The 14486-nt window shown below is 39.1% G+C and overlaps 1 protein-coding gene across 5 annotated transcripts in view; it reads left to right on the top strand.

Moving 5' to 3' along the window:
• mad1l1 (mitotic arrest deficient 1 like 1) overlaps positions 1–14486 on the top strand; it is a 494211-nt gene that overhangs the window by 418451 nt on the left and 61274 nt on the right. Inside the window, exon 18 of one of the 5 annotated variants that reach the window (XM_031892608.1) lies at positions 6177–6206. Within the exon in view, the coding sequence (XP_031748468.1) occupies positions 6177–6191 (15 nt within the window). The 3' untranslated portion in view covers positions 6192–6206. 5 annotated transcript variants of the gene reach the window in all.

Here is a 14486-nt window from a genome sequence, read left to right as displayed (position 1 = left end):
ATTGGTATGGAAACAGTGCTGGAATGAAAGACTTTTTGAGTGACTCCCTCTCCTGCTTAAAACTAATATCTTTTCAGCCTACAATACCGTTTCTACCTTGTTCTACACCCCAGTATTTTTATAGAGTTTGGTTATTACTGTACTTTGGTTTCATATCTGAACCCATCTTTTATAACCCTGCCTTTAGAACCCTACACTTCAGGCTGCTTTTATAAGAACTGGTTCCCCTGGGGCCTGTAGCAGGCTGACAACTAATACAGGTATGGGACCTCTTATCCAAAATGCTCAGGACCAGAAGTTTTCCAGATAAGGGATCTTTCCATAATTTGGATCTCCAAGCCTTATAAAATAATTATATATTTTGCCTTCAATAACGATGAATTATATCTTAGTTAGTACAAGGTTTTATTTTATTATAACATGTAACTGACCTATTATCCAGAATGCGTTGGGACCTGGGATTTTCCAAATACATGGTCTTACACTAATTTGAATCAATGTGCCTCAAGGCTGCTAAAATATCATTTAAACCCAATAGGATTGTTTTGGCTCCAATAAGGATTAATTATATCTTAGCTGGGATCAAGTACAAGGGACTGTTTATTACAGAGAAAAAGCAAATTATTTTTAAAAAAATGGTATTATTTTATTATAATGTCCTGTAATTCAGAGCTTTCTGGATAACGGGACTCTAGATAACAGTGTGCCCTACCTGTAGAGAGAAAATGGCCCTCCTGTAATTTGGAATTTTCTGGATAACGGGTTTTTAGATAACGGAATCCATATTTGTACAATCAATATTTATACATATACATATAATATACATCTGTAAAATACATTACTTATAGCTGAATAACTACATTTCAAAATATATATTTTAAAGTTTTATTACCTTTATTACAGATACATATTTGATCTTGATAAACAGGACTATGCTGTTCTGTTCTAAACCCTCCCTGGCAATAGGAGACTGGTATCACCTCTTGTTCTGCTGATCATGAAATGGAGATTATACCAAAATCTCCTCCCCCACAAACGTACTTTTCTCAACAAATACACAAACACTGGAGATGATAATATGTAGTTACATGTTAAAGGGGTGGTTGACATTTATATTAACTTGTAGTATGTTATAGAATGTCCTATTTCTAGCAACTTTGTAATTGGTCTTCATTGTCTGTTGGTATAATTTGCCTTCCTCTGCTACATCTTTCCAGCTTTTTAAATTTCAAAGAAACTATTGCTCTGTGATCTCACAATTGTATTACTATTATTACTTTATATTACTTATCTTTCTACTTAGTCCCTCTTCTATTCATATTTCAGTCTCTCATTCAACTTATTGCCTGGTTACTAATGTAAAGAAGACCATAGCAACCAATTGCAAATTGTCTTAATATCTTCATCATACTAAAAGTTAATTTAAAGGTGAACATCCCCTTTATGTAGCTATAAATTGCTTCTATATATTAATGTATCAAATTTTAGGTGAAATCTGACTTTTTTGTGTTAACATAATCTGGCGAAGTGAAGCAGAAGTGGAGTTATTGCCAGTTGTATAACCAATTTCCCATGTCAAATCTCACAGATGGTAAACCTGTGCCATACAATGCATTGCTGTCTGGCATTTTGAAAATAGAAAGGGTAACTAGTCCTGTTTGAAAACCTCTTCTGCATTAAACATATGAAATGATATTGTGCTTTGCGATGTTCCTGCCCCAAGGCTGCTGTTAGCACCAAGGTTTCTCATAAATTAATACTGTACTTTGTATTCAAAGTTAAGTAACAAAGATGCGGGTTCTGCAATGAAATGGAAATGCTGTAATTGGACATGTTCCGAAACTACTTATTCTTCACCTGCGACCCCGCCTGATTGCTGTTTGACAACATGCTAGAAGCGTGCGTCTCCATGTTAATGACGGCTAATTTCCATCCAGAGTTAATGGAGCGGTGATGGCCGCCAGTAGTCATGGTGGGTCGAGCCTAAGGCTGTGCTGTGATTGGCACCGATCCAAACGCAACGCGCTGTTAATTACAGTAATTCCAAAATCAAAAAGCAGCAATTTATCCAGAGAGACTGCTCTCCAGTTTGCAAAGAGATAACATCTAATGGGTTGACCTTTCATTAGACAAATATGAGCTGCGGTGTTTTTTTCCCTTCTATCAGCAAAGGGAATAACAGGTGGAAGCACGGCTCCCATTAGCTCCATAGATATGACAAGTTATTTGTTTTATTGCAGTATTAAAAGTAGGATTTGGTTTGGTTAGGGTGACATTGAGATCCCACGAGTGGTGGCTTCAGACACCTGCTGAGTGCTAATAGGTCTTCAGAAATATATATTATTATCCAGTCTGCAGCTTTGCACTCTGGGCTGCTCATTAAAGTCCACTGCACATTTATTATGAATCAAAGCTTAACGCTCATGTTCCCGGGACATTACCTGAGCATCTCGCAGCTCTACGACTTCCTAATTCCCAGCCCATTTGATATTACAGGAATCCTAGCTCGAAAGGAAGAGGCGGAGGGGGGGACCGAACTTTTTTATTGTTAGATCTTAAAAACAGGTGGAGCTGATGTTATTGAGGCTGCTGGCCACTGGCATGATTGGATCCACTGTGTACCCAGCAGCTAGATACATAGAGATATGGTTTACCATGCCTGCATTATAAATAAATTATTATGACACTTATGCATTTTGTACAAGGATGTGCTATAGTGCACTGCTCGAGCCATGTGATGTCAAAACACAACATTTCTGTATATTTCAGCAGCTAGATATCCCCTTTCAGTGCTAAATATTCTCTGTTAATAAATATGGTTTTGTTTTTGGAGCAGCTATATTCCATATTCCTATATTCCATAGAATCACTAAAGTGGAAGGCAGGGCTCAATCTGCCATTTTTTTTTACACTTACACCCTGCCTTCTATGCTGTCTTAATTGCCACCGGACTCCAAATGCCATTTTAGAACACACAGACCTACAGCTAGACCCATAAATACATTGATCCCTATGTTTGGGAGGGCTATTTTTATGAGTGGTGGATGGTGGAGGCATGAAGGCATTCCCCTACCATCTCCTACCCATTCCCAAACGTATGTGTCATTCAGAAGCGCCAGTTAGGGGAGCAGCAGAGAATGTTGGCCACAAATCAGTGCTACCCTTAATGCTTGCCCTATAGGAGGCAGGAAGGATGGGGCTAGCTCTGCACCTCGTGTCTGATTTTGTATCTGCTGCTGGGTTCAAAGTGCAGCCAGACCCAGAAAATGATGATCCCTCTTGTCTCTGCTGAGACATTGCTCAACTGCATCATCCTTACCCCTATAGGAGTGAAGTCACTGAAAGTGGAATTTGCAACTAAATGTCTATAAATTTGAACTACATTTCACTTGGGTACAGGATGGTTTTTAAGTAAGCAATTTACAAGGGCAACAACATTTCCCGTGTTAGTTTGGCCTAAGAGCAATGTTGGCATTGTAGTGTATGAGTACAAGTAGTATGGCAGCTCTAATGGAAATATTCAGAGGAAGTATGGCTCTGCAAAAAGTCATTTGTTATCTGCCAGATTTCCCCTGTGATGTCACTTCTGGCCTTGGGGGCTGTCGGGGGGGGGGGGGTGTACTTCAGTAGGGTGGCACCAGGCCTAAAGTGAAGTGTTATATCGAAAAGATTTCATTTTGAAATGATTGGCTTTTTCTCTGTAATTATAAGACAGTCCCTGTAACTCTAATTAGCTGTGTGCCAGTGCATGCTGCTCCAATCCTTATTGGGCCACTTATTTTGTTTTTAGCTTGAATAACTGCACAAGGTTTCCTCATTTGTACTCCCCAATACTAACAAACAGGACCGCAGACACCAAAGACCCATCTAAATTGTTTTGGATGAATATAGTAATTGAATTTGCCTCTATTTCACAGTGAAGGGAATTTCTTTATGAATGTCCCTGTATGCATATGTATGGGCAAATGTCTCACAATGTCAGCAGAGGCATTCTCCATTCCTCCCCACTCTCTGCTTTTGTTCCACCCCATCTGCTGTACTGCTCACACATTCTTTCTGGTGCCTTGATCAGATGCCTAGTTAGGGCTCCATCACTAAGTGGTCCACAGGGGATGCTTAACAAACAGTCGAAGTGCTGCTGTTTTTGCAGGAATCCGTGCTGAAAACAAGGGAAAGTGAGAAGATAAGGCTCAGTCATTTTTACTTTGTAATAGTCAGGCTGCTTCAAACTTCCGTGCTACATCCAAGAGCCACTTATTGAATATAGTGATACAGTGCCAGACTTGCACCTTAGGCCCTGACACTAGCCCACCTACTGGTGCAATGCTGGCTCCAAAATAATAAATGTCAGACAAAGACCTGTTGGTTTTAAATAGAGTTAAATAGAGTCTTTCCATACTTTGGATCTCCATACCTTAAGTCTGCTAAAAAATAATTTAAACAAATATTTAGACCCAGTAGAAATGCTTTGCCTGCAAGTCCCACATATTATTATATAATACAGTCTCTGGTCCTCCAAAAGTGTATTTTTAAAAGAGGTCCAGACCTTATTTTACACCCCAGAGGTTTTGGGTGATGACGCTGGTGATTCAATTTTATACAGGGCTATACATGTACCAAAACTTGTCAAGTAGTTGGTTATTTGTAGTTAATTTAATTATTACAAGAACTAACAGTGTAACACAGACAGTGCTGTATTTTTCCATTCTGGAATTTTTTAAACCGGTCCAGGGATGCAGATTTTGGGGGGTGCAGGAAGTTGCTGGATGAAAGATAATCCAATATGAGGTGCAGAGCGGAAGGATGCTGGGTGTGGGCAAGCCAATACCTGCACAGAGGCCGGGAGGGTGGATGCTTACATACCTTTTGCCTTATGAATACAGTGCTGCTGAACACAGGCAGAATTGTATTCTTGCAGGCTTCCACAATAGTGATGTGCGGGTCAAGATTTTCTCTACCTGCACCCGACCCAACCCGGCTTCCTTCCTTTATTTATAGACCTGACCCTAACCTGCCTGCTCCCAACCTGAACCCTACCCAACCTGGCTTCCTTCCTTTATTTATAGACCCGACTCGACCCTAACCTGCCTGCTCCCGACCCAAACCCTACCCAACCCGGCTTTCTTTCTTTATTTATAGACCCGCACCCGACCCTAACCTTCCTGCTCCCATCCCGGCTTCCTTCATTTATTTATAGACCCTATAGCACTTTGCACCCTGCCCGCCACTTTGTAAATGACCCATACAGCTTCTGTTATCCACATGCTCTGGTACCAGAGAAGGGGCGTCATTGTTAATGTGTACCCATCCTAGATCAAGGGTACATTGCTATTCACCACTGAGTGCGGGCAGCATTACATAGTTTATTTATATTTATAAGAGTTAGCAGTACAGGTATTTCACATTACAAGAGCCAGCAGTGCAGGCAGCAGTATATAGGTATTATATTTTACAAGAGGGAGCAGTACAGTGCAGGCATTATTCAGTAAGACAGTGCAGATTAAATACGAAGGCATGGTGAATGTCAGAACCGTTTCCCAGGGGAACTGCTAGTCTGTTCCATGTTTTCTTGTCTCTCCCCATCACTTATCCACCCACTAGAAATCCATTGTGCTGAGCGCTTTCCCCCCTGTTTAACTTCATGCCCCTAGGTATTTCTGATGGCCTTTCCTTGTCTTGTCTGCTTGCATTTTACAGCTCAGAACTCACTTGTCTAGCTCCTTAACAAGCATAGCATTATTTTATTTTTTCCCCTGATAATGGCAATAAGAGCATTCTTTTAATCTGTGCGTTTCCCTATTGTGGTTTGTCCTGGAATACAAGTTGATGAACATGGTATAACTTAATTATTTCTTGATACTGTATTATTCCTAAATATGCTAAACAAAATGTTCCCATCAGATCCTTGTGCTGTTTGTGTCTGTGTGATTGGTAGGTTCTGTTTCTATCCATAATCCCCTGCCACTAAGCAGCGGTGTTTCAAAATCTCTTTGGCAATAAAGGGCTCTCCTTACACTTGTTACCTTTTGCAGTGTATCAAATATTGATTTTTATTTCATAGCCGCATAATTGCTCATTAGAAGCCAAGTGCTCTATTAATTTGGACTAATGCAGCAAATTGTGGCAAATAAACAGCTATTATTTTGCCGTGTGATAAACATTTAATGTAATTTCAGACGCTGCTCTGCTGAAAATGAACTGATGGCTGGTGAATAATGAAGCGCCACGAGTCAATGCAAATTATTTTTCCAATGTATTTCCTTTGTCTGGATCACCTACTCTTTTATCTATAAATCTGGCACCCAGACACTTGATATTCTAATTGCAGAAGTCAGATGAATGTATTCTCGTATATTGTTCTCATCTTCCGATGGCGGGTTTTTTTTTTAACCACCTCCCCCCCTCACTGTAATGCCTACCCTGGGACACTATCTCGCTGTCTCCTTGCTGTCATAGCCAGCGCACAGGCGTTGCAAGATGACACAAACATAATTACAATCATTTCTGATGTCTGGACCAACCATTACTAGTCAATTTAGAGCAAATCAAAATATGCCTGCAATTGCACTCAGTTCGTGAAGTGAAAAGAGATGATTAATGGTAAATGAAGCTGCAGTCGGGAAGTGGCTGCTTGAATAGGCAGGGCACATATTCCTTAAGGCAGCGAAGAGAGGAGAAAAATACCAATTTTTGCCAACGCATAAAAGAGGGACACACAAGTCCTGTTCAAGGTTGAAAATAATAGTGTTTCTCTCAAAGCTTCTGTCTTCTATTCTATTGCCTGTTTACATTCAACTACCATATCTGATACTGGCAGTGTTTAACTGGTGACTTAAAGATACGGGTATGGCATCTGTTATCCAAAAGCCCAGTATCCAGAAAGCATAGAATTACAGGAAGGTCATCTCTCATAAACTCCATTTTTTATCAAATAATCCAAAATTTTAAAACATATTTCCTTTTTCCCTGTAATAATAAAACAGTAGCTTGTACTCGATCCCAAGATATAATTAATCCTTATTGAAGGCTAAACAATCCTACTGGGTTTATTTAATGTTTATTTTTTAGTAGACTTAAAGTATGGCAATCCAAATTACAAAAAGTTCTCTTTTCTGGAAAACCCCAGGTCCCAAGCATTCTGGATAACAGGTCCCAAAGCTGTACAATCTGTTTTAAAACCAATCTTATCTCTTTCTATACATGTAACAAATAACACTCAAATAAATACTGGCCATTTCACAACAAATAGGGGGTGATTAATCAACGTTCCAGTTTGATTTTTTTTCCCATGATTTGAGGTTTTGCAGCACTAAAACTCACAAAGTTTGAATTATGGTTCAAAAATTTAAATGTCTGATATTTATTAAGGGAAAAAAATACAAAAACTCCAATGTTAAACTTCAGCATCTAAAAGCATGCAAGTTTATGTTGAAGTCAATGGGAGTTGTCCCAGGCAAAGTCAAGCCATACAGTATTTTCAATTCGAGATTTTCTAGACTTTTTTTTTTTTTTTTTTTTAATAGAATGAGTTTTCCTTATTAATAAGAGCATTCTTATTGCATTCGAAATGCAAGTTTATTTGAATTAGAAAGGCAAGCACAAATTTGAAAATTAATAAATAAGCCCATTAGAGTTATTTACTAAAGTAGTGCAAAAATCAGTGATTTGCCAAGCTTTTTACCCGTATTAAAACATTCCATCCAAATCTCTGCTAAATTTTGGGCAAATACTGAAGGCACAAAGACCGGTTTGTAAATTTCATGCAAGTTGTATTTATAAGGGAAGGCTCATCATTCCTAGTGGTGCATAGGGAGCCCTATACTTCTCACTTGGTCAGCCATCTAATTGGCATATGGCCCTAGAGTAGATTGGTACAAGTAGACACAAGGGGGTGTTTATAGCATTATCCTTGGGGCACTTCTGCAACCATTTTAGTGCCAAGCACAGTTCCTATAGGTTGTATGTTGTCAGTTCCGGCGCAGTCTATTCTGTGATTGGTGTGTGTCAGATGTGACCATCATTCCCACCTGATTCGTTGTAAAGGTCTCATGACCACGGGAAGTTTCTGGCTTTACAAACGCTGAAAATCCAGGGGATCTGGTGGGTGTTTGACACATTTGTTGTCATGTGTTTACCTCTTTATATGCACAAGTTAAAGGGGACATGTTGTGTGTAAAACAATATTGTGCCAATGAATTGTATTCATCTAAATATAGAAGAAATGTGCTTTAAAAAGTAGTGTTTGTGCTGATTTATTAAAAATTTCCCCAAAAACTCCACTGGTCCTGCCCATCTGTTCCACTTCCTGCTGCCTCCTTTCCCAAGCCATGCAGGGAGGCCGGCGGCACTCAGCAAACCGCCCTATAGGATAGCAACCAATAAGCAGCCAAGCTGACCTGATAGGTAACTGAAGCCCATCTTTGCTCGTGTGACTGCAGGGCTGTGATTGGCTATCCCCCTACTACTGTGCTTCTCGCAGGGGCCATTAGAACACGCCCATCCCTAATTTGAAAAACAGACAGGACCTGAGAGGATCTATGGGGAGCTCCAATAAAGGGGCCATGTTTACAGATAGTATTAAAACCAGCACCATATATTATTCATAAAAAAACATTAGGGTTTTTCTCATTTATCCAATTTGTCTCCTTTAACATTTCCATATTGCGGCAAGTGTTAAGAGATCTGATTTGATTAGCTTTGGGTGTCAGCACACCGCAGGAAACAATTTTACTTGGCTTTTCTTTCTTTGCCTGGAGATTGCACTCTGCCAAATACTCGCAAAGCACAGCAGGAATTGAGGATGGAATATGGAATGGAAAACTGCTAAGCCAAGCTTGCTATAGCCCATATCTCAAATTGAAAATGTGCCTTATTTATAAGCAGGATTTATTTTGCTTGTGTAAGGACTTAACCTATCATGCTCATTGATCATTCATTCTCTGCATGTTTACCTTTAAATTTGGAAGTTGTCCCCTTGCATATCTGCAAAACTGGAACATATTTCACCAAAGTTGTCTCAATTTTAATTTAAAAAAAAAAAAAATGAGGTCTCGTAAAGTGGGTCGGATTGTGGATGACTTGAGGTGTGATCGGCGCAGGACAAGGTGTGGACTAAAGAGTCGAGTATTTTAAATTTGAGAATGTTAGTAGGTGTGATAGTGATTGTAATGTATGCTGATCCTAGAAGCTTCTTGCTGAACCCTAACTAATCCTCTGTGCCCTAGCTCTATTTTCGGAATATACTGTTCATTATATGTGTTGAATTATCTTGAAATCAGAATTTATTTGTTTGCGTCCACATATTATATTAGCAGTATATCAGTACATCTATTAATGTACAATTTCCCTTATTGCAATTCTCTGATATAGTTTTTATTTTTGCATATGGCATATCTGTCAATATATTTGTTTATAGGCGGAATGTAAAATTCTGAATATATGTTGGGCTCCTCATTTTAGCTGCATCTCAAGCAGGGTGATGGTTGCAATCACAAACGAGAAGGAAAGGTAAAAAATAAGTAAGCTTTATCAGAAAGGTCTATGTAAATTCAGCCATAAGCACTCACAGAAATGCTGCACTCTAAAAGAAACACAGGATTTCTTGTCTTCTTTTTTGTAAACATGTTTAGGGTATCTTGACTACCTCACTCAGAAAAATCCTTCATTCCTGGGACTAGAGCCTGCACAGTTCTCTCCCTTTTCCTGTTCCCCCCCCTCCCACAAGAATTCATAAAACTTGCTCCCCCACCCTTATGAATGTGTAATCTGAGCTACAACTGCTAGAGCTGCAGGCAGGAAGCTACTTAAAATGGCAGCTGCAATTTTAACCAGAGGGAGCTTCTAGGGCTCTTTAATCAGGTGTGGTAATGCTTTCTGCAGAATAAATATAGTGTTCTAGGTGGCAAAAATGTGGCGAATCTATTGGCAATAAAAATGGCAAAATGATTTTCCTTTAACCTATATATACTTACAAGAGGAAGCTTGATACTGGCACATGGATAACGATGCCATTAGACAAGTAAATTTGTACAGTTTTGCCCAATTATTTATAACTTTGTGGGACTTTGTATGTATATGTATGTATGTATATCTTTATTTATAAAGTGCTACTTATGTACGCAGCGCTGTACAGTAGAATACATTAATACAAACAGGGTGTTAATAAGATAATAGATAAATACAAAGTATAACAATAAATACAGATAAATACAGCTGCAATAAGTTAAGAGTTGAGGACACAAGAGGAAGGAGGTCCCTGCCCCGTAGAGCTTACAATCTATATGGGAGGGGTAACTAACAGACACAAATAGGCAAATATAAGTGCTGTAGGTCACAGTGGGTGACATTACAATATAAGTGCCAGTTCCCAGATTAGATGCTGGGCGAGTGCTCCAAAAGGTAGTTTTTAACCTTAGTTTTAAAAAGACTGGGGGAGGATTCTCTCCGGAGGAGAGAAGCCTGTGACTGTTCCATGACCAGGTGGGACCTAATGTGTTGGCCAGAGATGCCAGCCCATTTAGAACACCAAATTTGCCTGGAAGTATTGAAATTGAGTTTGTGCCGAAGAGTGGCCTCAATTGGTGCATTAGGAATAATAAAGTTATTTGGGTTGCCTTGTTACATTTTACATACTCCTCCTTATGAAACGCAGTGTATAGATGTACCCTGATGGTTATGAATGCGTAATTATTCTTATTATGCATGTATATATATGAAATATAAATGGTCTGTTAGCCTGCTTTCCCAGCATAGGTTTTGCTTCTGCTCCTTTTCCCCTTTTATTTTAGATTTCTGCATATATAACCCCTTAATTATTCCTGCAATAAACTAAAGTACCATTGAGGAGCCCCTGTGGTGGTGCAAGAGAATCAATCTTCACCATGCCCTAAATAACAAACTGAGAATGACATCCTCTGTTAGATAAATAGATTTGACTTTGATATTCTTTAGTAAATGTAAATATTGCATTTCCACCGGGTAAAACAAATTAATGGAATAGATCACATATTTCATGAGTCCCCTAAGAACCTGCCATCTGTACAGATCTCATTCACCATTTCTTCTCTGTCTTCTGCCTGACCCTGTGATAGGGAAAACCAAGGTTCAGTTGAATCAGATTTTAACATTTTAAACTAACCCATTAAAAAGCAATCAGTTTGAAGCACGCATCTTCGGATGGTTTTGTTTAATCTGTCAGGAAGTGATTTGCTGCGGAGTAGTTTGTTTATTCAGGGCGGTTGCTGAATTTCATCTGAAGATCAAGGCTTTGTTGGGAAATGGAGAGTTTATTAAGTTTAAAAATGTAATTAATTTCTTTTCACCTTCTCTAGTTCTACAGTATGTACATTTATTTTTGTTTTTAATTCTTTGTAAAATAATGTACAACACTGGTTATTGGTTATGATAAGTGTAGAGGAGCATTACGTTAGTGACAACAGCGCGCTTCCTTTGGCAAGGATGTTGCATTCTACATGTATTATTTTTTCAGCACATTTACAGAAAATTCTGGATGATGGACTAATTGTTTTGTGTCTGTGTCAATATGTCCCCCATGTGACATTTCAGGCAGACTGTATTCTAATTATATATTGGATCCGAAGATGTATTTTAGTCCTGTTTTTAATTAATTCATAATTGTTCTCCCCAAGAAACCTTAGAGTTTTAACTGTAAAAGAATTAATTGGTTTTGATGCTTTGGAGTATGGACAGCTATTTTGTTAATTTTCAGCTGTTTGTAGTTTAGGAAAATGTGGACATGCATCAAGCAATACTCAACTGGTGGATCTGCTGGTCTTGATGCAGGTCTTGAACTAGGGGTGACTGCTGCAACATGAGGGATGGAGTTTGCCAGAACTGTACTGGAGCTGTGTATCATCGTTATCATCAGTGACCATTAGAGTGGAAGCTCTTGGCACTATTCAAACAAATATACCTGCGTTCATTAAATCAACAGTGGACAAATTATTTTCTGTGCTAAAAGGTCCAAGGTGGTCTTTTTTTTTTTTATTCACTGCAGTGATCCCCAACCAGTGGCTCATAAGCAATGTGTTGATCACCAACCCCTTGGATTTCTTCTCTCAGTGCCCCCAAACCAGGTTGTTATTTTTGAATTCTTGACTAGGTGCCAAGTTTTGGTTGAACAAAAACAAGATTTACTACCAAATAAAGCCCCCTGTAAGCTGATAGTGTGCATAGAGTCTGCCTAATAGCCAATCTTAGCCCTTATTTAGCTCCATGAACAGAGATTATATAAAATTGCAAATACATATATTCAGCACAGTACTCTTTTTCATCTGTTAAAGTAGGAACTGGACAAAGGTAAATATTCTTTTTCATCCACAGTTTCATTTTCTGGACTATGGTGCTTTTTAATTAATTCAGCCTTTATTCTATCAGCGTTTGGATATTCTGCAGACAGCACTGTAATAAAAAAGAGCACGCAGGCATAGATGATAAATGATCTGCTTAATAATTAACAAATTAGCCCCAGCAGATGGAACCAAAACAAACCCTTCTCTATATTTTAAGTACATTTCTATCATTTCCTTTTATATCTGATACACACTATTCCCTGCTGGAATCCTGTAGAAACAAGGAACGTCTGCTGGGTTCATGGCTGTGTGCGGAATGGTTTAACAAAAATACAGTCGTCATGAGTTACAGGCGTTATTGTTGGTGCTATGGAAGGAGGTGGAGGTATGGGCCACTTGAGGGTAGCTGAATTTTACCAGGCAATGAGTCTCCCACCTGTTAAACTGGACTGAAATCTTGGCTACCATTGGCTTCCACCATTTTCAAAAAAAGTACTATTTTGAGCATCATAATTGCCTCTGAATGTGGCCTGGCAGCAAAATGGTTGAAAAAACCAACTGATATTCACTTTTTAACCTTATGTTACTTGGAACCTCTTTCATTAAAAAAGTTAATTGTTAGATTTTAAATGTATGATCTGGTGTGTGTATGATTCCTATATGTTTTGCTGAATACATCATCTTATGCATATAACTGTGCAATATAAATTCTCAAGCGAGAAGCATTGCCTTGTAGCATGGAAAAGATGTAAGCACTGGATATTATTTGTTTTTTTCATGCATTTATTATTCACTTGTTCCAGGAAAGGCATTTAAAAGCTGTTTTGTGTCCGTATTTGTTACCAGCCTACTACATTGTTCTTGGTAAGATATGCATGTAGGGAATTTGTTTTCTAGGATATGTGGAATGTTCATGTATTTTGCCATAAAGTCTTTCAGTCCATTTAGAAACGTACAAGGTAGACTTGTAAAGGAGTAGATTCCTATGTAACTGACAAAAAAAATAAATCCTTGTTTCACAAAATGCTTGAAGTTTGATAGGAGGGGGGTTTTGCTCACAAGGTAGCAATCCAGTGTTTGAGTTTATTAGCTCTAGTGGTAAGTAAAGCTTTTCCTATAGTCTGACTGTTAATCTATAGAATTGTTTAGGTTGGTAGATTCAAACGAAGGCTACTACCTTATAAAAAAATCAATATATTGGCCATTAAATATAAGGCCATTACACTGGACATTACAGGTCCATGTAACTGTGGTAATTCCTGTCCCTTTATTTTTAAGAAGTTGCTGTGGAAAACAATCCCTTATCTGGAAGACAAACCACTTCTCTCCTTTATCCTATAAAGTGGTAAAGTGTGGAGGTCTGTGGAGGGCACACACATAGAGACAAGCAGGCAGCAACCTTAGTTCTTGGGAGGGCACACACATAGAGATAAGCAGGCAGCAACCTTAGTTCTTGGGAGGGCACACACATAGAGACAAGCAGGCAGCAACCTTAGTTCTTGGGTATGCACACACATAGAGACAAGCAGGCAGCAACCTTAGTTCTTGGGAGGGCACACACATAGAGACATGCAGGCAGCAACCTTAGTTCTTGGGAGGGCACAAGCATGGAGACAAGCAGGCAGCAACCTTAGTTCTTGGGAGGGCACACACATAGAGACAAGCAGGCAGCAACCTTAGTTCTTGGGAGGGCACACACATAGAGACAAGCAGGCAGCAACCTTAGTTCTTGGGAGGGCACACACATAGAGACAAGCAGGCAGCAACCTTAGTTCTTGGGTATGCACACACATAGAGACAAGCAGGCAGCAACCTTAGTTCTTGGGAGGGCACACACATAGAGACAAGCAGGCAGCAACCTTAGTTCTTGGGAGGGCGCACACATAGAGACAAGCAGGCAGCAACCTTAGTTCTTGGGAGGGCACACACATAGAGACAAGCAGGCAGCAACCTTAGTTCTTGGGAGGGCACACACATTGCTGTCCTGCAATGACAATATGAAAAAGATGTTGCAGCAAGAAAATCTCTTTTTACATGAAATATTGATGTAATGCATTTCGTTTAAGGCATCCTTAGCCTTGTCAGCAGTATGACCATGGGTATTCAATTATACATTTCAAATGCAATAGTGTTTTTTTTTTTTAGAACTTTAAGAAGTTAGTAAGCCATTGTTGG

This window comes from Xenopus tropicalis, chromosome 9 (genome assembly GCF_000004195.4).
Source record: "Xenopus tropicalis strain Nigerian chromosome 9, UCB_Xtro_10.0, whole genome shotgun sequence".
Classification (NCBI taxonomy): domain Eukaryota; kingdom Metazoa; phylum Chordata; class Amphibia; order Anura; family Pipidae; genus Xenopus; species Xenopus tropicalis.
The sequence above is the reverse complement of the archived record's forward strand: the minus strand, read 5'-3'. Positions and strand labels throughout refer to the sequence as shown.